Source organism: Pelobates fuscus, chromosome 1, assembly GCF_036172605.1.
Source record: "Pelobates fuscus isolate aPelFus1 chromosome 1, aPelFus1.pri, whole genome shotgun sequence".
Classification (NCBI taxonomy): Eukaryota; Metazoa; Chordata; class Amphibia; order Anura; family Pelobatidae; genus Pelobates; species Pelobates fuscus.
This window is the reverse complement of record NC_086317.1, coordinates 443,751,781-443,775,988: the sequence shown is the minus strand read 5'-3', so window position 1 is coordinate 443,775,988 and position 24,208 is coordinate 443,751,781. Positions and strand designations below refer to the sequence as shown.

Here is a 24,208-nt window from a genome sequence, read left to right as displayed (position 1 = left end):
CGGCCCTCCAGATGTTGCTGAACTACAACTGCTATGATTCTATGAATGAAATAGGCTGATAATCATGGTTGTAGTTCAGCAACATCTGGAGGGCCGGAGTTTGGGGAAGCCTGGCCTAGGCTATGCCACAAATCATTATATTGTGTTTTTTTTTTGTTTTGTTTTGTTTTACTATATAATGACCTTGGTTGTTAAATTATGGTTAGATTATTTATTTATTTTTTATTTTTTTTTAAATTAAGAAACTTTATTTTTTTTTAGTTCTGCATGGCATTTTTTTTAAATTCTTTATTTTATTGTGCAGATAGTATTGTACAGCTGGGTATGCCACAACAGCGACATCATTTTTGATAATAACAGATGTGTACAGTGTCATGGCATATAAATGCAGTGCACATTTGATATATTATAAGAACAAGCTGATAATAGCGGAGGTTAGTAGGTGAGAGAGTGAAAACAGCTTAACATTTTAACGATCTGATAAGATGAACGATTTGATCTGTCGGGATCCGCGGCGCGGGAAGCGCTGGAGCTGGTATATATCCCTCATCGGTTCCACAAGAAAAGTCGTCCGAGAGGTCTGAGCAGTCCCCAGTAATGGCCGCCATCCCAGGCCCTTGAGCTCCTCGCGCCTGCCGCCACATCTCTCCTATGTTCATGCCCATTCGGGGCGCTTCTTGTCTCGCTTTTTTGTTTTTTTTCCCCATCTGGGTTTAGGGCTCCCGGGAGAGCTGTCGGGCCCTGTTGGTCCGGTCTGGGTAGCAGGAATTAGGGTGGTTGTCAGCTTTGTGATCCGGAGCTCCAGACACATGCGACCATTCGCTTTGGCAGTCAGACCGGAAGCCTATGGTTAGATTATTTTTATGACACCACTGTTGCTTTCTGGAGGTTGGTGTCATTTATAAGGGTCAGTGAGTCAACTTGCCCCCTGGCTATTTCTTACCAGTCTGCTATTGTGTCCTTGACTGAAGTAAGTGTATTATTATTATTATTATTATTATTTTATCATTTATATAGTGCCAGCAAATCTGTAGCGCTGTACAATGGGTGGACTAACAGACACAAATTTGTAACCAGACAAGTTGGACACACAGGAACAGAGGGGTTGAGGGCCCTGCTCAATGAGCTTACATGCTAGAGGGAGTTGGGTATAGTGATACAAAGGGTATTAGTAGGGCTAATGAAGGAAATAGGTTGCTAGAAAAGTATCTAGAACTTTGGTTATTTTAACATCTGCAGGAGAGGAGTCATGGGGTGATGAAAACCTGCTAACAGTTTAATTGATACACTTTCCTGAAGAAGTGTGTTTTCAAAGATTGTTTTGAAGGAGTGGAGACTGGGTGAAAGAAGGGAAGGGAGTTCCACAGAAAAGGTGCAGCCCTGGAGAAGTCTTGAAGGCGAGCAAAAGATGTGAGAGTACGCACTGAAGATAGACGTAGGTCTTCGGCAGAGCACAGGGTATTAGGAAGGATAGGTAGGTTGGAGCAGCATTATGTATGGACTTGTAAGCAAGCACCAGAATCTTAAATTAAGCCCTATATCTAACTTGAAGCCAATGTAGGTACTGACAGAGGGGGAGGCATGGGAGGTGCGGGCGGACAGGTAAATGAGTCTCGCCGCCGCATTCATTATAGATTGGAGTGGTGCAAGCTGGGAACACGTAAGACCACTGAGAAGGGGATTGCAGTAGTCAAGGCAAGAGAGAACAATGGCATGGACCAGCACCTTAGCTGCGTTCTGTGTTAAATAGGGGTGGATGCGAGCTATGTTTTTGAGATGGAAGCGGCAGGATTTGGCGATCGACTAGACATGATGGGTGAAGGAGAGGTTGGAGTCAAAGAGAACACCCAGGCAGCGAGCATGTGAGGTAGAGGTGATGGTGGCGCCGTTGACCTGGAGGGAGGGAGACACGGGAGTAGTAACACTTGAGGGAGGAAAGACCAGAAGTTCGGTTTTGGACAGGTTGCGTTTAAGGAAGTGAGCAGCCATCCAGTTGAAAATCGCGGAGAGGCAGTCAGAGAAACAAGTCAAGATGGGCGGAGAGAGATCAGGAGAGGACAGGTAGAGTTGCATGTCATCTGCATATAAATGATAATGGAAGTCAAAAGAAGCTGATGAGTTTACCAAGGGAGGCAGTATAGATGGAGTACAGTAGGGGACCAAGGACAGAACCTTGGGGAACACCAACAGAGAGGGGTTGGGAAGAAGAGTCAGAGCCAGAGAAAGAAACACAAAACAAGCGCTGGGAGAGGTAGGAGAAGCACCAGGAGTTAGCGGTATCCCGTAGACCGAGATTACGGAGAATGAGAAAAAGTTGTTGATGATCAACAGTGTCAAAGGCAGTCGAAAGATCAAGGACAATTAGGATAGAGTAGTGGCCATGGGATTTTGCAGTGATAAGATCATTGGATACTTTGGTCACAGCTGTTTCAACAGAGTGACGAGCATGGAATCCAGACTAAAGTGGGTCAAACAGAGAGCTGGATTCGAGGAAGTCTGTCAATCTCACATACACAACTCTCTCAAGGATCTTGGAATCAAATGGCAGTAGAGATATGGGGCGGTAGTTGGGTGGGGAGTTGGGGTCAAGGTTGGGCTTTTTCAGAATCAGGGTTATAGTTGCATGCTTGACGGGTGAAGGAAATGTGCCAGAGGACAGAGAGATGGGAGAGATTGAAAATTTTAAGGAGAGGAAGAGCAAGAGAGCGAGAAAGAGTGCGGATGAGATATGAGGGAATAGGATTGAGGGAACAGGTGGTAGGGCGGGAGTACTGGAGCAGAGCAGTAGTAGATCAGTTAGGAGTGTAGTAGATCAGTTAGGAGGTTATAAACCAAGGTATTTTATAGGCTGCTCACCAAACTTGGGAATTGTCTGGAGTTCACAAAGGAATTGCAAATATTAGTCTCAAATAGCCAGTTGGACAAATTCTCCTAATTATTTATATTCTTCATCAGCAATTCTGACCTATATTTCGTTTCCAGTTTACTGCAATTCACTATTTGGAAAAACAATTCTTGAGTGTTTTGTTCAACAATAAAATAAAAATTCTTGAGGGATTTATTAAAACCAGCTGAGTAGATAAGAATTGAAAATAAAAAAATAAAGTCACACAGACACTGATCTCTGTCCGCATATCTTTGATTTCCAGATGCAACATTAAAACTATTTTCTTTAATCCAAGCATATTTCATTTCTTGCTATAATGACTGGACACATGGGTTACATTATGATACAATGGATTTATTTCTTTATATAACAGAATACATATTAAACATGTATGTATGTATATATATATCTATATAGATATATACACACACACACAAACACATTTATATACACGCACACACATTATTATCAGTGCCATAACAACAAACAGAACATATAAAGTTAGCAGCATATTCTGCAAGTACAAAAATACACATCTTTTAATTATAGCATAATATATTAACAGCAGTTCCATCAGGACATTATAAAAACATATGAAGCATTTGAGATTTTGACTTACTTTAAATATATTAGCCAGACATTCACTATAAGTTATGGAGTAAGATATAAAAAAAAAAAAGAGAGAGAGAGAGAGAGAATATCTTACATTTAGAAAACACAGTCAAAAGTACTGGTATGTATTGTGGATCCTAGCAATGGCTAGATAACCTCAGCGCTGCAGTTGTTTGTGAACTACATATACCAAGATGCTCGGTACACATATTCATACCACTAGTTGTGAGACGTAAAATGTATTACAAGACATAACACACTTGACATGGCTTAGGAGGGAGTAAAAAAGTGAACACGTTATCACAAAGGACAGTAGAAAATTTTAACTGTCTGAGCTCCAGATGGATGAGGGACCATTTGGCACGCAAAGATTTGCTTGAGAATGAGGACTGACTAATTTATCGTTCAAATTTTTCCCGTAGTCAAAGTTCTTTCTATGGTAAGAAGAGAATAAGGATCGATGCAAATTAAATATACTTTTACCTATAGGAGAAACTTTTACTTACATAGAAACATTATATGCCACAAATATAGCTCCCAAAGATAAGGTATTTCGTGGACAGAGGTTAAATTTTCAGCATAATAGCAAAACAGGCAAAGAATTAAAAAAAAAAAATAGATTTTTTTGCTTCCCACTGGGATTCTTGAACGGATGCCCCCCCAAAAATTTGCCTGCTGGTGAATATTTTATGCACCCAAAGAAAACCTGGGATACAGTTGAAACACAAATAGAACTGGCAAAAAAGGATTCTATCAATATTGTGTAAATTGTATTAGGTTACATTCAATTTCACCAGCCCATCTACGACATTTCTGATTTATTTGAATAAAAGCGGAAAAAAATCCCCAGCTGCTAAAGTAAATATAATTTTCTTGTGTCCACAACATGTTGGTAAAATTCGCTCACTAGTTTGCCCTAGAAAACATGCAACTTGCAATACAAAAGCTGTCTAGCATTAAAACCATCCCTTGTCTCTTAAACATGTCCAAACAACAATCCTTTAAGACTTTGAGTGCCAACTGTGCAGTGCTTCACAACCCTTTCACTCCAGTACACTCAAAGGGTAAAATAAAAACACACCTCATGCTGATCAATATGCGCATGGGGCTAATAGTTTTAAATATACCATGTTACCAGCAAAAAGTCTCTGGTGCTCTGCCTTCCATAGTGCTATGGCACTCAAAGCGTTAATGGATAATAAGATGTTATTACATGGATACTATACAAAGTAGGCATTTTGCACAAAACAATGCACTGTACAGAAGATTACATTCTCAAACATATGACTCTTCTGCGAAAAACCTTTGGTCTGCGTCTTCAAATTTAGGGTCACTGCAACGTTTTGCATAGCAGTCTCTGCTGTTCTGAATCACCGCATCGCATTCTTGAGTGTTTGTAAGCTTTGGAGATATGCAAAAGTTTTTCTCCAACTCACAATTTGGAACAGTAATTTCAGTGTCAATATTACACGGTAAAACCTTATTTTTCTTAAAGCTAGCAACGCGTATGCTGATTTCTCTGCCAATGGTAGTTTTCGTTGCATTGTCTTTCCTCCTGCAATGGCTCTCGACATCAAAGTTCTGTTCATTTGAACATTTTGGGCTAGAATACAGTGACGGGGATTCCTCTACACTGCAAGAGTTTGTAGATTTTCTCCTGTCTGTCTGACCGAGCAACGCAATATTTTGACTGAAAACAAATGTTTGCGGGAGAGGTGTTTTCTCTTGGTTGGGTGAAGATACCTCAATGTTTATAGATACAGGAGATGATAAGAGGAAGGAGCTGCATTCCACTTCATTCTCACCATTACCATTTTTGTCAACAGTTCTGTCCACCGTGAGATGTCTTGTTGAAAGTTTCCTGTCACTGGTTTCGTCATTAAATGGAGGAGAGGAGCTTAACTGTGTGTCTTTTGTATTATCATAATGACTTTGCACTATAATATGGTGATTTGCTTCACAGTCACCTTTTGGCACAGTTATTGGATTGTGAATTATGGATATTTTAGAAATGTTAGACATATTTGACTGGTTTTCTTCTGTAGTTTTTCTTTTATTTCTATCAAGGTGTGATACAGATTTTTCTGCTTTTCTTGACGCAAAGTTTTTTCCTGTATATGTGCCCTTTCTTAACCAAGAACCAGGCTGAATGCTTACAGGAGTTTTGTAACACGGCCGTTCAAACTTATCTTTTTCAGAAATAGTGTTGTAACAAGACTGTTTTGAAATCTCATTTGACATGAATCCTGAAAAGGAATTGTCACTCATATAGTCTGGACTGAGTTCTATCTGCGTTTTATATGACCTTACCGTGCACTCTGAAGGGGAAGTAGTATCATTTGGTGTCAATATTGAATAATCCGAAAACTGTGAAAATGCACTGTCTAGAGAACTCAATGAAGATCCGGACGGAGATGTTCCAGGAGAGGACAAACTGGAACAACTGGTTCGAGAGCAAATGTTTAGTCTTAGTCCTGTTGGTGGTAAAAGTCTATCAGGGGAGCTCTTTTTGTCAACTGTCTGTGTCTTGCTGATACTCTTAGTAACATCAATACCCAGAGTTAAGCTACGATCAATAAGTTTTTGACCTTCTACTTGTAGATAGCGATGCTGTTTCAGGTAGTCATCTGCTGACTGGGAGAGAAGAGCATCACAACTTGTGTTATGGGCTGCATTGTCCTTTGGAGACTGATTAAGTTGACTGAACCGAGACACGAGAATTCCTATGGCTGGCTCAGATGATCGGCGGTAGCGTCTCACATCTGACAACATTGCTGATGAAAAACCAGAAGAATTAGAACAATGGGATTCATTTTCAGATTGCTCACGTGGTACAGATTTGTGATGAAAGGCTTTAGATATCTGTATAGGATGTGACCCCTGCCTGTGTTCTCCTTGATTCTCCTCAATATCTGGATGGTCAAGGTCACAGTCGCTCAAAGTCAAAACAGAATCTCTACTTCTGTTGTCATGGCTTAGCTTCTTGATTAGACCCCCAAATGGAGAATCAGCATCATTCAGTTCATTCTCAAGACTATCGTATGAGGAATCAATATGTTTAAAAGAGCAAAGATCTGAAATAAAAAAAGAAGGTTGCATTTTAGATCATTTTAAGAGGAATGATAACTAGCTGCTGGATCCTTTGACGGTTCCCATAAAAGTATTTCCAAATGACAAAAATACAAGGATTGTTGATCTATTAATATTATCATTATTGTTATTGCTACTTGTGACTGGAGCAAAATATAAAAAAATTTCGGAAAACACACAGAACACTTAGTATTTACTAAACTAACTCAAAGATTATGTTGTTGCTTCTAAATGGTACTTAATGAACGTAACATGTTCTGCAATATCTAGTCCACCATCAGTGAAGTTTTCAAACCTTTCACGACAGTGTACATAACATAACTGGGATGCCATTGTTGCCAGAACACACTGATTCACAGATCTATCTTACATACTGCCCACACATATGTAGTGTACAGGATTTAAGAATGACCTCTGTGCAGTGTGTTTGTTGGGAGCAATCTCATTGATCATGTAAGTAAAACAGAATTATTAAAAAACAATTGCATATTTCTCATTTGTTTTATATTTTGGTGAAATTTTTCCGCAATGGCCATATGTAACTAGTCTTCCGTCTCTTTAAGACAAGACTTCCCTTACAAACAAACACTAGCTTTATATAAATCTTGAAGAGGTGGAAGTATCAATCAATTTATGTAATAGGCAACCTTCGGCACTCTAGATGTTTTGGACTACACCTCCCATGATGCTTTGCTAGTATTATGGGTGTAAGAGCATTATGAGGGATTTGGTCCACAACATCTGGAGTGCCGAAGGTTGCCTATCCCTGTGACCTATGCCTTCATTTCATGTGCTAGCTGGAGATTTTGACCAGTATAGGAAAGCACATTCTTCATTGTTGTAACTGAAGGTCCAGGTGATGTTCTGTATGCAGCCTTGGGGTATGAATAGTTTTTGGGCATCACACCATGACCTAGACATTTTTGTGTGATGACCATCCTTTGTTCTCCAGCTGTTCTCCACATGTTTTTGGGTGTCCAACTTTAGGCCTCCAGATTTTGTTGAACTATAATTCCCAGAATTCCTGTGACTGGCAGATAATTCTAACTGTAGACTCCAGCCAGAGAAAGTTATCCTAAGGATAATTTACAGGTACCAGGTTTACTTAAAAGAACATCTGGAAATAAACGTGCTAACAGGGAGCTAGAAACATTCATTTCTAAACCATATTATCGTTCCTTGAAAATTTTAAATAAAAAAGGTATTTATAATTATTTAAGATTTTACTCTTTGTTTTAATTTGTTTATAGCGGTATACAGTACCTGAGCTGTCTTCTCTTTTATCATCTTTATCTGACAGGTTGGCATATAATACTGAAAGGTCATCTCCAAAAATGGGGCAACAGTTTTCTATGAGGAATTGGACCAGCGTTGATACCTGTAAAAAAAGAGACAGAAATCAAACGATTTAAAGCATTCTAGTAATATGAATATACCATGGTGTCACTCAATAGGAGATGCTCGCTCTATTGTTTTAAATATATACAGATATTCTGGATGATGTTTTTGCTTATAGATATGTCCTTCCCCACAGCACTGACAGGCCAAAATTTATTCTCGCTTCTGTGTGTTTTTATATTGTACTGCAGTAATAGAGGTATATACATGTTTTCAGTACATCTCCTGGTTTAACCTTGCTCCTCAGGGGTTTTCCACCTTAAAGTTCTCCTGGGTCGTAAGCAAAACTTATCCCGACCTTGCTAATATGAATATTTGAACGCTGCTCAGAGTGTATTGTTTAGATGCTGGAGCCTGTGCATAATGCCAAAATTTATGAAGACATTTTCTGTGCTGTGTTTGGTCCGATTTATGGTACTTCAAACCAACAAGGACTTTTATAGACCTCTCCCATGGAGCAAGAGTAAGCCAAAAAATGCACTGAAAATAGTTATTTAAGTGTATGTATGCTTTCATAATTCACACATGGACTATAAGAAGTGTAATGGTTTATTTTAAATAATGTTAAACAATAACAGGTTTTATTAAAAGACCTCTCCAAACCCTTAAACACTTCAGTTTCCTGAATGGTTTTGGGTGAGGCAGGGGGGTAACTTGGAATCACAGGACATCAGTGGAAGGATTAAAGAAGGGCCCCCCTTACCGTCCCCTTGCTCGCCCTATGCAATACACCTGAGTGGGATGTGTGTAGTGTCTGAGTGTGACTGTTCAAGGTTTGGCAGAGTGTGATTCTGTGTGAGACTTGGTTGAGTTTGAATGTTTTAGTTGGCTGAGTGTGATATGTATTGTGGAGATGGTGGAGTTAATGTGGCTGGCTCAGTGTGATTGTAAATGGGATTTGGCTGCGTGTGAACGTGGAGTGAGTGGCATCAGAGCATCCCTTACTCCCACAGCAAGTGCCTGCTGGGGGAGAATCCCAATAACAGGAAGCATGAGTGTCAGTGGCACACAGGGTCTAATGCCTGTCACTCAAACTATGGTATTAGACCATGTGTGTCAATTGGAATTTAATGCTTTTTAATATCCATTTATTTTAAATACACTTTAATATAATACAGATTTATGAACAATACATGCGCATGTATATACAAAGTGTGTATGAAAATACATATATACATTCACACATATGTGCATATACTACAAATCACATAATTTTTAATTAAACACTTTCAACCTTTTAAACACACACATTATCTCTGACCCATACACAGTGTCATTGGCACACACTGTTTAACCAACACACACGATCACTGACAGAAACACTATTGACAGGCACACACTCACTGACAGACATACACTCTCAGATACACATACACTGATATACATCCACTCACATACACACTCACTGAAAGACACACAGCCGCACTGATTTGACACACACTGACAGACACTCAGAGACACACATTCACTGACAGACACACACTGATATACACACATACCCACTGACAAACACATACACACTAATTGACAGACACACACACCCTCATTGATTTGACACACTCTGACAGACACACACATTCACTGACACACATACTAACTGACACACACTCTCAATAATAGTCAGACATACACTCTCAATGAGAGTAACATCTCATTGACACACACTGACAGACACTCACAGACACACAAACATTAACTAAAAGACACAGATGCACTCACAGACACACAAACACTCATTGATTTGACACAATGACATACACACAGACTCACAGACAGACACACACACACTTACACATATAGACATACACACATTTTCACTGACAGACACAAACACGCATTCACTGTCAGACACACAGTATCACTGATACTGATACACTTAGACACTTGCACATTCTCCACACACTCACAATTTTTTATTAGGTTTTTATTTTTATTTAAGTCCACCCAGCCTCCCTACCTGTGTGGATCATTTTGCTGGGGTCCAGTGGGGATTCTGTCCCTGGGTTCTAGTGTGGCTGCTGTGACTGGCATCTTCCTGATCTGTTCGTTCGCACGCCATATAGTGATGCCAGGGCCAGAGTGAAGTCATATTATTGCTACCAGCATCATTGCAAGGCGCCCAAGAGAGCAGAGCAAGAGGAACACAGATATAAATTCTCCCTCGCTAACCTCTTCCATTGCACACAGCCGCCTGCCTTGGGGGAGTTCCTAATTTGGACAGCTGCCCAGCTGTTGAGCACCACATGACAGGTGTAACACAGGGTACCCGGTCGCACTTTTGACCTCAGTGACCCCTGTAGTTTCACCACTGGGGTGAGGAGTATCCAGTTTCAAAAACACTTTCTAAAAGTGCCAAATTCTGTGAAAATTAGTACTTTTATAACTAATTAATGAAACACCCTCAGGCTGTCAATCATACAGCCAAGAAGGTGTGCTTCCTGCTTCCGTTAACTCCCCTACCTACCTCCTCCATACCTCCTCTTTTCAGATCTCAGATCAGAACACTGTGCAGTGCGCACAGACACAGAGGGATAGCTTTAGAGGCTTCTCAATGAGACTGTTAGTCTCTTTCTGGGAAAAAGCACTAGGGCTTGCAAAGTCTTGAAAATGCACGTGTGTATCCCTTAGGAGTTTATCTACTAAACAGTGATCTGTACTTTTTTGCCCACTTGGACTGCTAAGTGTCCATCAATAAGTGATGCCCCCATTTAGTCTTTATCCTTTAATAACATCAAAGCATTTTATACCTTTCGTGTGAACTCGCTCTCCACCTCTGCACTTGTAGGACTCGGTAGCCACAGCAGACTGGGGGCAATACACACTGCAAGATTGAACGCGGTCATTTGGTTGGTATCGGAGTGCTGTTCGATGCAGTGTAGGACTCCAAACAAGTAGCGAAGAAGCATCACATTCACCCTTGGAAGCTTCTCAAGCAATCTGCCATTGGAAACAAAGTAATTCTTGAATAGTGTGCAAATCCATCAGAAACACATCATAGCTTTGCCATTACCTATATGTTATGTAGACTATGTTGGTGGTGCAAGAGATTCATTAAGATTAGCACTGACTGCTTTCAATGTAAGTATGTCATAAGTAACTAATACCTTAAGTTAGGGCTTAAGAGTCCAATGCTACTAGCCAGGTCTTGAAATTTACCTGCCACTAAAAGCCAAAACATACACATCAGGGGTGAATTTTCACATGCCAAGGGTGAAAAGTTTGAGCCAAGCCTAAGTAATAGGTTGGAAAAACTTGCGGATGTCATTATGCAATTATTGCACATGGACATATCTGGACAATAGGATGTCCTCCCGCTTTCTGAAACTCAATCTCTCTAAAACTCTCTCTCTCTCTAAAACTGAGCTCATTGTCTTTCCTCCTCCTAATACTGATCCCCCTCTTTCACTCTCCCTTCAAGTACGGCCAACTCACGCTTGCAGGACTTCTCGCGGGCGGCTCCCTTCCTAGGGAATAGCCTGCCTACTACCATCAGACTCTCCCCTAGTCTTGCATCTTTTAAGAAGTGCCTTAAAACCCATCTCTTTAGGAAAGCTTATGGCCTCCCAGACTAACCTCTACCTCACATACCTGTCTCTCTTGCGCTCTCCTAAAAGGGAGCCTACCTTATTTGATTGCAAATTCCTATCCTGTTGTGTTTTACACCCCACCTATCGTTCCTGTAAGTTCTTTGTAATTGTCCTATTTATAGTTAAATCCCCCTCTTATAATATTGTAAAGCGCTACAGAATCTGTTGGTGCTATATAAATGGCAATAATAATAATAATATATACATATTTCAGAATCAGTATCACATACGCATGTACAGACAAACACGTTATTATTTTATGCTATATATATGCAACCTGTGTGTACAAAAACATTTTTGTTTGTTTTTGTAAATTGAGTTGAGAAAGTTATGAGTGCTCTTTTTCAAGATATATATATATATATATATATATATACAAATATTTACAAACTCTGGCACTCTTCCCCAAAAAAGCAATCGCCAAAAATTTCTGACCAAGGTGCTTCTCAGTGCGTATATAGAATCCAAAAGAATGAGAGCACTCACTGGATTTAGAAAAATGTGTATTAAATCTTAGGCAAACAAATCAACGTTTCGACCGTCAAGCAGTCTTTATCAAGATCTTCTTTGCCTAAGATTTGTTTGCCTAAGATGTAATACACATTTTTCTAAATCCAGTGAGTGCTCTCATTCTTTTGGATTATATATATATATATATATATATATATATATATATATATATATATATATAAAAATATATATATATATATAAACACACACACACACACATATACCCCTACACTACACTAAATGTTACCTACTACTCTACACTAACACTATCACTAAACATTAACCCCTATACTATACCATCACTAACATAAACACCTACACTAACACTACCTCAACACTTGCTTTAACACTAACCCTGGCTTTTAATGTTGTGTGATATAAAAAGATACTTAACAGCAAATCACATTGTGAAAACAATGTAATCAGGAGACGTTTACACATCATTCAACTTTTCTTTTGGCCTCGTGGTTTATTATGATGTCTCTAGAACCCCTTCACAGAATTGCTTTTCATTTTTGGTTCACTGTTATGTATTCTAACTCTTTCTCTATACATATTTAACATATCCCATTGAGAAGTATCTCTCATTGGTTAAATAATCTCAATATTACACATTGTTATGTATCTTTTAAGACATTTCAATAGGATTTCTTCTTGGTGGGATAATACATTTGTAGTAGTTGATGCTATAAGATGCTAATATCACACATAGGCATTTGCTAAGGGTATACCACAGCAGGATCTCTCATTAGCGCAACATAATTTGCTTTTTATAACGCATGAATACATTGCTGTACAATACATCTCTCAGTACAACCTGCAGGTTTGTGAGAACTGAAATTTGCATTTTATTTCATTAATTTAATACGATAACTTCAGGATCTTTTTAGTTAATCCTGCTAAGTTTATTTTCTAACTGAGGGCTGTTTACATACCGATACGATAGTAACGACTTTTTTTTTTTTGTTGTTGGAATTTTGAAATAAAATATGTAGGAATGATAATTATATGGTAAAAACAAATTCCAAGGGTAGATATGTTGCAATTATTGCTCAATATGACATGCTCTGTGCAAGGACATAATATACGCAATCATGATATTTGAATGCACAGACATATTCCTTTGTAGAGTCAATTGTGTATGAAATTATTTGGAACTGAGATAAATGTTATATTATTGCTCAGAGAACATTGCGTGCCCACAAGATGGAATTCTGGCTCCACATCCCTCGAAGCTGTATTTTGTATGGCATTGCAATGTTTATGGTATATACACAATGTAACATAAGCAAAATTATAGATCAAGGCTTACCTTTTAATGGCTTTTATTTTTTCTTGTTCGGCTCCTTGATCCATAACAGAAACCCACTTGTCATAAAGTCTGGATGAAAAGATACTGCCTGGGATGTTACGGAGAAAATCCTTTTGCGATAGAAGAAAATGATGGATGTTACAATGTATAATTATACAGGAGGACAGATATAACTGTAATCTAGGCACACAGAGAACACAAATAAAACTTCAAGAAGACTACATGTTAACCACTTCGACAATAACCATGTGGACTATGGGATCGAGTTGTTGTGCAGACAGGTTTCAAGACTGTCAATCACAGTGGTGTGGCTTTCTTCTTTTATTTTTTTTTTTATTTTTTTTTTTTAATTCTTTATTTTTGTAGTGCAGGAGGGTACAAAATATAAACTTGCGCCACAACAGCGTTCAATAGTATGGGAACAGAAACATGGAATACAGTGGCCTTGAAAACGTGCACATTTTTAAGGATAAAGGTACGTATGTAGATTTGTCTTTGCGGTAGCAATCAAGTTAAAAGTAGATTTGTCTGCAGCTTCCTGACTAATTTGGCACTCAAGGTTATACATAGAAGAAAAAATCAGTTCTAAGCTATCTCTTTGCATATGTTTGCAGAAGCTTACAAAAGAAATCATGTTTGTACTACGGTTTATAACGCGGTCTAATAAACGACTTAAAGGTTTACCAAGGAACATATGTAGGCTGAGCCACAGATGTGGCTTTCTTCTTTAATACCATTTACCAAACGTAAATCTAACCCTCACCACCCATGCTCATGGCATTGAATACGGTGAAGTATCTTTCCATTCTAAATTCTATCTTAGTAGCAAGCAAGCTCTTAATCTCTAACTTGTTCTTCCTATAACCTTTATGGTTTGTTCTTTTAGTTGATTCTTAGTATCACTTTCCCTAATCCCTTACAGAGCATCTCAGGGGCTCAAAAGCCGTAGAGAACAATTATAATATTCTTAAAGAAAAAATCAAGACTGTAGATGAGAAAATCTCAACACCAAAATCTACTAAATTTAAAAGAGACCAAGATGATTACCAAAAAGGCAATCAAAGAAATTGGTCCAAGTCTAATTCTCAATTAAAACAACAAGATTATTTTAATAAAAAGAAATCACAATTTAGAGTCCATAACCCAGCTGGCCGTGTTTTTAAGGCCAGACATAATTCTTCTAATTCTAATCCTTTCAATCGTACACATCCTGCCACTTCTAATTCTAATTCTAATTCAAATTCATATAATTATTCTTATTCTAATTCTAATTCGTATTCTAAATCAAACTCTAGGAAACGTAGCCCTCCTCGTTCCCCTACTCATTCACACTCCCAGAATGGCAATCAAGATATTTTTTTAGACAAGGGGCGAGACCAAAAATCAGACCGAATATACACATTCCCAACCCAAAACAGGTTTCAAGCACTAAGATCTCCAATAAAAAAAAGACCCCATTCAGAGGTAGAGGAGGATCAGACTACATCAGTGCACATCCCATACAGACAAAATTAAATCAAACTGAAGGTATTTTCAATCTCTCACAGGTTGAATTTTCATTGGACGAATTAACCCTCCTGAAGAGAGGACTTAAGTTTGCACCTCCAACTAACATTAATAGTTTTAATTTATATTTGGACAACCAAAAATTCTTAAAAAAATTAACTATTAAACGATTTTTCCAGAATAAAGATAATGATAACTCACAGCATAATACAGCAGTACAGGAAGAGCCACGTCAGGTATTGAATAATGATTCTGAGTCTACACTAGATATCACACATACTCCTTTTAGACCTACTTCTCATTTCTACCCTTGGTCCGCTAAAAGCAAATACTTGGACATTTTTTATGAATTAGTTCAAGCAGACCTTGACAAATTAACCAACAGTAAATATCATCTTAACCTCAATAAAAAGGAAAGAGATGCTTTAAAAAGGTTAACTGAGAATCCGAATATAATCATTAAGGAGGCAGACAAAGGAGGAGGTACAGTAATAATGGATAGATCATACTATATGGAAGAGGCATATAACATTCTAAATGAATCCGACCTCTGGGTTTTTACAATCTCTAAAACAACTATTGGATTTGGGTATTGAAAAAGATATTCTAACAAAGAAAGAATATGATTTCATCTTTAATCCTAATTGTAAAATAGCTACTTTCTATTTCTTACCCAAGATTCATAAGAACCTCCAGAGACCTCCTGGCCGCCCCATAGTTAGTGGTATAAATTCCCTCTCCTGTAATTTGTCGGAGTACGTTGACTTTTTTCTTCAACCGTATGTTTCTCGCATTGACTCATATATCAGAGATACTAAGCATATTCTACAAGATATATCCTCAATACATTGGAAATCCACATATGTTTTGGCCACTACAGATATAACAGCCCTATACTCAAATATCCCACATGATAAGGGCATTCAGGCCATTAAAGATATACTCATTAAACATCAATGTCTTCCACTTATTCAAATTGAATTTTTAATACAATGCATGTCGTTTGTATTAACAAAAAATTTCTTTTGGTTTAATGGTCAGTACTTTTTGCAGAAATGTGGCGTCGCCATGGGTACCAAGTTTGCCCCCAGCTTTGCCAACATGTATGTTTCCCATTGGGAACAGCGCCATGTTCGGCTAGGCCCACAGCTGGGGGGCAATCTGGTCCTATGGCGGCGCTACATAGATGATGTGTTAATTATATGGGAGGGCTCCACGGAGAGTTTGGATCTTTTTTTCAATCATGTCAAGTCGAATGATTATAATCTCAAATTCACTTATAACACCAGTTTAGTGTCCTTAGATTTTTTAGACCTCACTATCTATATAGATCAAAATCAGCTTCAAGCCAAGACATTTTTCAAACCAACTGATTGTAACAATGCTATAGATTTGTCTAGTGCCCACCATCCTCCTTGGCTCTCTAATGTTCCCAGGAGCCAGTTAGTTCGTCTCAGGAGGAACTGTTCAGATAATGTTACATTTGTACAACAAGCCCAAGTAATAAAGGCACGTTATTTGGAAAAGGGCTACAATCAGGATCAAATAAATACAGACATACAAAATATATTAGCTACAGACAGGGCTGTATTCTTGAAAAATCATCACAAAAAACAACACATTAAAAGCAAAAATACGATTGACTCTAAGAATAATAAATTTCAATTTGCATTTGTTACCCAATACAATCCACATGCCAATAAAATTAAAAAGATTTTAAATAAATATTGGTATATTTTACGACGTGATAGTGTACTCAAAGAGATTATCCCTTATAGGCCCATGATTATCTACAAAAGAGCGACCAATCTTAAAAATAAATTGGCTCCTAGTCTTCTTCCTGCACTTCCTACATCTACTTCTAATTATTTTCTTCAACCTCTAAAAGGTTTTTATTGTTGTGGACATTGTTCCACGTGTAAACATCAAAAAAGAAAAATTACTAGTTTTGTCAGTACTCAAACTAAAACAACATATGTAATTAAAAAACACATTCAGTGTTCTACCACTTTTGTGATTTATTTACTTCAGTGTGGATGTGGAGCCCAATATGTGGGTCGTACGACTAGAAAACTCCACATTAGAATTTTGGAGCATTTTAACAACATCAAAAGGGGTAAACTTGATCACAGTGTTCCTAAACATTGTAATTCATGTCCCCTTTTTTGTTGGGAAAATTTCCAGGCTTTTGGTATAGAACATATCACACTAGGCTGTAGAGGAGGTGACAAACTCCAAGAACTAATCCGGCAAGAAGCATTTTGGATTTATACACTAAAGACGCTGCATTATGGTCTGAATGCTGAAATAGATCTTCAAGGTCTGATATAAATATTTTGAATATTGGCTGTATTATTTAAATTGGTATGAACTGGGTTTTTTTCTGGAATTCTCTTATTTCTTATTTATTTACTGATATTTTTTTATATTGCATGTATACCATTTTCTGTCATGTTATTTTATCTGCAATGGGAGGTATATACCTGTCCACAGATGGTTGTTGAGTAATTCGACTATCCAAACCTATTCCAGTCTGTTATCATTTATGTATATGGATGTGTGGATTTGGTATGATTTTTACCTTCCAATACATTCATGTGCACATTTGAATTTGTGCTTGACTTATTATTTATTTATTTATATATTATGTTGCCTATTTCTGTATTGGTTATATATCTTACACTTTGTGTTTTCGTATGATCGATGTATAACGACATATTGATGTGTGATTTAGATCTCTAGTGTTTTGATCTCCTTTCTTGTGTTTACATACGCTCGAGTCTCAAGCGTTTTGCTCTTAGATTTTCAGCGCGCATGCGCTTGGCAAACGGATGTACATCACAAGAAATACTTCTGTGCGTTCCAAGCTGAAACGCACGCCGCCGGTGATCGGCATTATGAAGAATTTCGACGGGTATAAGAAGATTCTCCTTCACACGATCAACTACATATCCCTGAAGAAGTCCCTTATATATTACTTTGGACGAAACGCGTTGGATATATGGACTCACATTGTTCTTAATTTTTTATTCGAAATTTTATTATGTTTTGATCTCTTCTGGTCTTGTTACTCCTATTTGGAATTGTACTGTTCGTTCCATGCTGCTTTGGAGTTCCACAGAGAGTGGAAATATGCTCAGAACTTCCTTCTGTTTGTAAGTGTATCCAATAAATCTCTTTTGTACTTTTTATAACATACTTCACCATGTATGGCTTTTTTTATTCATTTCTCTAAAGACATATACCTACTCGAACTGTGCATTTGAAGCTACTATCAAAGTTCATACTACACATACCCCAAGGGGGTGAGAGGCCTGATTTTCACCTTTGTTTGTGAGTTAGTTATCACTACCACTTATTCACTTGGTATATATCACAGTGTTATGCTATGATCTATATATTTTGTTTTTTTAGATTCTACTACCATTGTATATAGAATATTTCTACTCTGGTCTTATTTTCAGGTTGTATACATACGTTGTATGCTTATTGAATGTGGGTTCCACTTTGTTGTTTTTCATCTCAGGGGCTGCCTGTTTTTAGCCAAATTCTTTATCCCCTTGGTCCAAACTTTCATTGAACCTTCTCAGGGTGCCATATTGGAACTGAGATAAAACCCATTAGAGCTAAAACTGTTTACTCATATGGGAAGCTAATTTTCAATTAACTTTTAAATGACTGTGACTTATACTACTTTTAACCAATTAACTATACTACCTTAACTTGCCCTCCATTCTTTCCAAATGAATAATTCAAAACCTTCTGATTATATGTACACTCAAACCCTAACCCACCCTACCATAAACCTCCCCTTTCACAAAGAGTTAATACTGTTTACTAATAGAATTTGAATGTGAAGGTTATCCTATAACAATATGTTATGAGAGTATTTGCAATGGTCTTACGTGTAAAATATCCCTGTTTCACAGAACAAGCAACAATGAGTAATATAACCGTCATTCAATATTTTGTTCTGCAATCTATGCATAATAGGAAGATTCACTGAAAGCTGCTTGAATGGGAAAAACTTAGGTCTTCTTATTGCTACACTGACACTATATGACAATTCAGGATCTGTTCACAGTTTTGTTAAACATTGGGGTTCCTCCATGATGATTTCAAGGTTTAACCCCTTAAGGACCAAACTTCTGGTATAAAAGGGAATCATGACATGTCACACATGTCATGTGTCCTTAAGGGGTTAAAGGGACACTATAGGCACCAGAACGACTACAGCTTAATGTAGTGGTTCTGGTGTCTATTGCCTGTCCTTGCAGGATTTTCATTGTAAATGATGGCTTTTCACAGAAAAGCCTAGTTTCACCTCTAGTGGCTGTCATTCAGGTATCCACTAGAGGAACTTCCTATGCAGTGCTGCATCTGTGTTCAGTGTTTAGCATCTAGACGCTCTGCCGAATTACGCTTTTCGAGATGTGCATTGTATCACTGTTCAGTATTATGTTTCTAAGCACGTTATTACTATTTGAATGCAATAATTGTCTACAAAGGCTGTGTTTTCATAAGCTGTTTCACTTTAATCAAGCTTTGAAAGATGAAACAATAAAAACCTATTTAAAACAAATTTGCCTGAGCCTGTTCCTTGTTGATGCCAGTAGCTCATCTTGTGAGCATCTTTGAGGATTATTGGAGAGCTTCCCCAAGTTCCCCAACTTAAACTCAGGAGTGTTCTCAATGCATTTAGAGACACACTCATTGATGGAGACTGAGGGAGCTTAGACAATTAGTCATCCATTTTATTTGTCGGTGAATACAGTGGAATGATCATTCTTCTGCATTTTAATTCTAGAGTATATATTGGGCTCACTCAGCACTTTCTAAATTAACTACTTAAATATCCTGTCACATGCACAATTATTAATTATAACATTCCATCATAAAACCAGACTGCAATCTAGACTGTTTTTTGACTGGGTGGCGGATGTCTTTAGGTAATGCAGCCATGTGCCACTGATGTATATTTTAAGTAAATTGCTTCCATAAATCCACAATACTGGAATATGTTGTTCTGCATTCTAGAATACGTAACATTATGTTCCACATGCTTTGGGTTCTCTAGTCCATATGTAATGCGTCAGGCTGTGCAGCAGAATGGCCTATGTCTGCAGTGGCATTGGATATAAAATCTAATCTGATTTTCCTTAGCTATAGATTGTGCAGGGAAACTGCTGTATGCATATGTTTATAAATGTGCAGAGGGTAGCGGAGTACTTTCTTAACATCTGGGTACCTTAAATACTGAAGCTATGACAAATATCGATTCACAGGCAAAGTTGACATCATATCCTGAGTTAAGTCTCTCCTTTATTTCCTTGCAGGATTTGGCATTTGCTGACCGTCTGAAGATACCCCTTGTGCACGGGCCGTCTTGGCAGAGAACAGATAGCATGTCCTAGACATAAAGCGTGACAGTCATTATATTATCCATAAACACCACACTAACATTTTCCAAGAAAAACTTCTTTATGGCTTAATGTCAAAGCTGCTTTTGCTATACATAATCTCACATGCCATGCCAGCACAAAACGCGTCAGTCTCTCTCTCTTCAGCCAATGATGAAAAATTAAAGGATTTTCTACTTTATTTTCAGGTCGAGGGAAACTGGTAAAAATATTTCTTTCTCCTCTAACTTACATTGGAGTTATGGATTCTGAATAGCAATATGCCAGGAATACCTCAATAATCAACTTACATTTTTAGTTCTGGACACCTTCAGTATATGTATGTTGTTCAAAACATAACCTAGCGTAATGCATGCAGTGCCAGTACTTTTTTATTATTATTATTATTATTATTATTATTATTATTATTGCCATTTATATAGCGCCAACAGATTCCGTAGCGCTTTACAATATTATGAGAGGGGATTTAACTATAAATAGGACAATTACAAATAAACTTACAGGAACAATAGGTTGAAGAGGACCCTGCTCAATCGAGCTTACATTCTATAGGAGGTGGGGTGTAAAACACATTAGGACAGGAATTTGCAATCAAATAAGGTGGGCTGCCCTTAAGGAGAGGGCAAGAGACAGGTATGTGAGGTAGGGGTTAGTCTTGGAGGCCATAAGCTTTCCTAAAGAGATGGGTTTTAAGGCACTTCTTAAAAGATGCAAGACTAGGGGGGAGTCTGATGGCGGTAGGCAGGCTATTCCATAGGAAGGGAGCCGCCCGCGAGAAGTCCTGCAAACGTGAGTTGGCCGTACGGGTGCGGACAACGGACAGGAGGTGGTCAAGGGCAGAGCGGAGAGACCGAGAAGGGACATACCTATCGATCTGTGAGGAGATATAAGAGGGGCTAGAGTTGTTACGTGCTTTATAGGTGTGAGTTAGTACCTTGAATTGACTCCTATAGCATACAGGAAGCCAATGTAAGGACTGGCAGAGGGGTGAGGTGTGAGAGAAACGACTAGAGAGGACAATCAGTCTATCAGCAGCGTTCATTACGGACTGTAGGGGTGCAGTATGGCTTTTGGGAAGACCAATCAGGAGAGGGTTACAATAATCCATGCGGGAAATTACTAGAGCATGGACAAGCTCCTTGGTAGTATCTGGTGCAAGAAAGTGGCAGATGCGGGCTATGTTTTTAAGATGGAATCTACAGGATTTGGCAACATGCTGGATATGAGGCTCAAAGGTGAGACCAAAGTCAAGTATGACGCCAAGACAGCGCGCTTGCAAGGATGGACTGATGTTGGTACCACAAACTTGAAGGGAGAGCGAAAGAGGAGGATCAGTATTAGGAGGAGGAAAGACAAGGAGCTCAGTTTTTGAGAGATTGAGTTTCAGAAAGCGGGAGGACATCCAGTCAGAGATGGAAGAAAGGCAAGCAGTGACACGTTGCAGGACTGCAGGGGAGAGGTCCGGGGAGGAGAGATATAGCTGGGTGTCATCAGCGTACAGGTGGTAGTAGAATCCAAAAGAGGTAATACGTTTGCCAAGAGAGGCAGTATAAAGAGAAAATAGAAGGGGACCAAGGACCGAGCCTTGGGGGACTCCAACCGAGACAGGACGAGGGGAGGAGGTATCATTAGAAAAAGAGACACTGAATGAGCGTTGGGAGAGATAAGAGGAAAACCATGAGAGGACAGAGTCACAGAGACCAAGTGATTGAAGAGTTTGAAGAAGGAGAGCATGATCAACAGTGTCAAAGGCCGCTGAGAGGTCAAGAAGAATTAGTATGGAGTAGTGGCCTTTGGATTTAGCTGCGATTAGGTCGTTAGTAACTTTGATAAGGGCAGTCTCTGTAGAGTGGAGAGGGCGGAAGCCAGATTGAAGGGGGTCAAGGAGAGAGTTGGAATTGAGGAAATGAGACACACGGGTAAAGACAAGTCTTTCCAGAAGCTTTAAAGGAAAAAGGGAGCAGGGATATGGGACAGTAGTTAGAGGGGGTGGATGGGTCGAGGGATTTTTTTTTAGTATAGGTACTACAGTGGCATGTTTAAGGTCAGCAGGGACGATGCAAGAAGAGAGCGAGCAGTTGAAGATGTGTGTTAAAGAAGGCACGAGACAAGTGGAGAGAGATCTGATAAGGTGAGATGGGACAGGATCGAGTGGGCAAGTGGTGGGGCGAGAGGAGCAAAGAAGAGCAGCCACCTCTTGGTCAGTAGCTGGGGAGAATGTCTGAAGGGTAGGAAAGGCATCATCTATGTGTGGTTGAGAAAGCTGTTCAATCTTGTCAGTGAAGTAACATGCAATGTTATCAGCAGTAAGGTTAGTTTAGGGGGTGGCCCCAGCAGGACGAAGAAGAGAATTAAAGGTGTCAAAGAGACGCCTGGGGTTGCGGGAACATGAACTAATGAGAGAGGAAAAATAGGACTGTTTGGCAAGGGCAAGGGCTGCACTGTATGAACACAATATGAATCTATAATGGAGAAAATCTGATTGGGTGCGAGACTTCCTCCAGGAGCGTTCAGCACAACGGGAGCATCTTTGCACGTAGCGCGTTGATTTAGTATGCCATGGTTGGGGGTTTGGAGTGGTGCTGCAGCGTTCAAGGCAGATGTAAGAGTAGAATTATATGTGGAGATGGCCAGTGAAGGACAGGAGAGGGAAGGGATGGACAGCAGTCGTGAATCAATGTCAGCTGACAACTGCTGCAGATCAAGAGAATTAAGGTCCCTCCTGAGTTGAGGGGGGTTAGGCTGAGGTTGTTGGGTGAGGGGGTATGCAAGAGCAAATGATAAGAGGTGGTGATGATCAGAGAGTGGATATGGAGTGTTGCAGATATTAGATACTGTACATGCATAAGTGAAGATTAGGTCAAGGGTATTGCCAGCTACATGTGTGGGAGAATTTGCCCACTGCGATAGCCCGAGGGAGGAAGTAATTGAAAGTAGGTTAGTGGCTGCAGAGGTCAAAGGTGGGTTTATAGGAATATTGAAGTCCCCGAGAATTAGGGATGGAATGTTAGAAGAGAGGAAATAGGGTAGCCAGGCAGCAAAGTGGTCAAGGAAGAGAAGAGGGGAACCAGGGGGACGGTAAATAACAGCAATGTTAGCAGAGAAGGGTTTGAAAAGGCGAATGGAATGTATTTCAAATGACGGGAAAGAAAGGGAAGGGTGAGTTTGTTGAGAGGGGGCCGGAGTTTGGAGAGACATCACCAGCTGCTAGGAGCAGAAGGATAGAAAGGAAGTGAAGGTGGGAGTAGGATTTGAAAGTTTTGTAGGAGGGTATGTTTTCAAACAGAAGCACAGGAATTATTGGAATACGCATATCAGGTCCCCATTGATTCCCTTTAGCCTCTTTCTTCCCTTTACACAATGTCCCCTTCCATATGTTAATGTTTATTTATAACACAGCCTTAGGAAGAGTGTGTTAGTACAGTTTGCTGTGGGATTCTGTGCAAAAACATTTTTCGTCTTATCTAGGCAATATTTTAGGGAGTCAAATGTGGCTATTTATCTGCAAATTTTTAAAACTCTAGCCTTAGGATAGATTTGGCCTAAATTATAATCTATTGTTTGATAGTTATCTGCAAGTTAATGTTAATGATGTTGATGTGATCACAGTAGCACCTTTTCACTGGTTTTTACCCCTTTTGCCCCTATCAGTTCAGCAAAAAGAGCAACAACCCAATGCCTTATGTTGAGCAGTCATCCTTAAAAAATCACAGTAACCGCAAAGAAGATTTATTGACATACTAACAGGACCATTTTCCCCTTTTTACATTTACCATTAAAAAAACATAATACATTTACTGAAAACACGGTTATCTGCAAGAGTAGTAAAAAACATCACACGTTTCCTTAGTTGATGTTTGAAAGAAAGGCCCAAATTTCTATACAC

At 39.0% G+C, this 24,208-nt stretch overlaps 1 protein-coding gene across 2 annotated transcripts in view; it reads right to left on the bottom strand.

Annotated features, from left to right (window-relative positions):
- Positions 1 to 3,316: 3,316 nt before the first annotated feature.
- ARHGAP20 (Rho GTPase activating protein 20) overlaps positions 3,317 to 24,208 on the bottom strand; it is a 124,848-nt gene continuing 103,956 nt past the window's right edge. For both annotated transcript variants that reach the window (XM_063430021.1, XM_063430031.1), the window contains exons 11-15: positions 20,151 to 20,312; positions 13,397 to 13,506; positions 10,735 to 10,924; positions 7,853 to 7,967; positions 3,317 to 6,573 (exon numbers count right to left, since the gene is read on the bottom strand). In XM_063430021.1, coding sequence (XP_063286091.1) covers positions 4,775 to 6,573; positions 7,853 to 7,967; positions 10,735 to 10,924; positions 13,397 to 13,506; positions 20,151 to 20,312 — 2,376 coding nt within the window. In that variant the 3' untranslated portion in view covers positions 3,317 to 4,774. The remainder of the gene's footprint in view (positions 6,574 to 7,852; positions 7,968 to 10,734; positions 10,925 to 13,396; positions 13,507 to 20,150; positions 20,313 to 24,208) is intronic.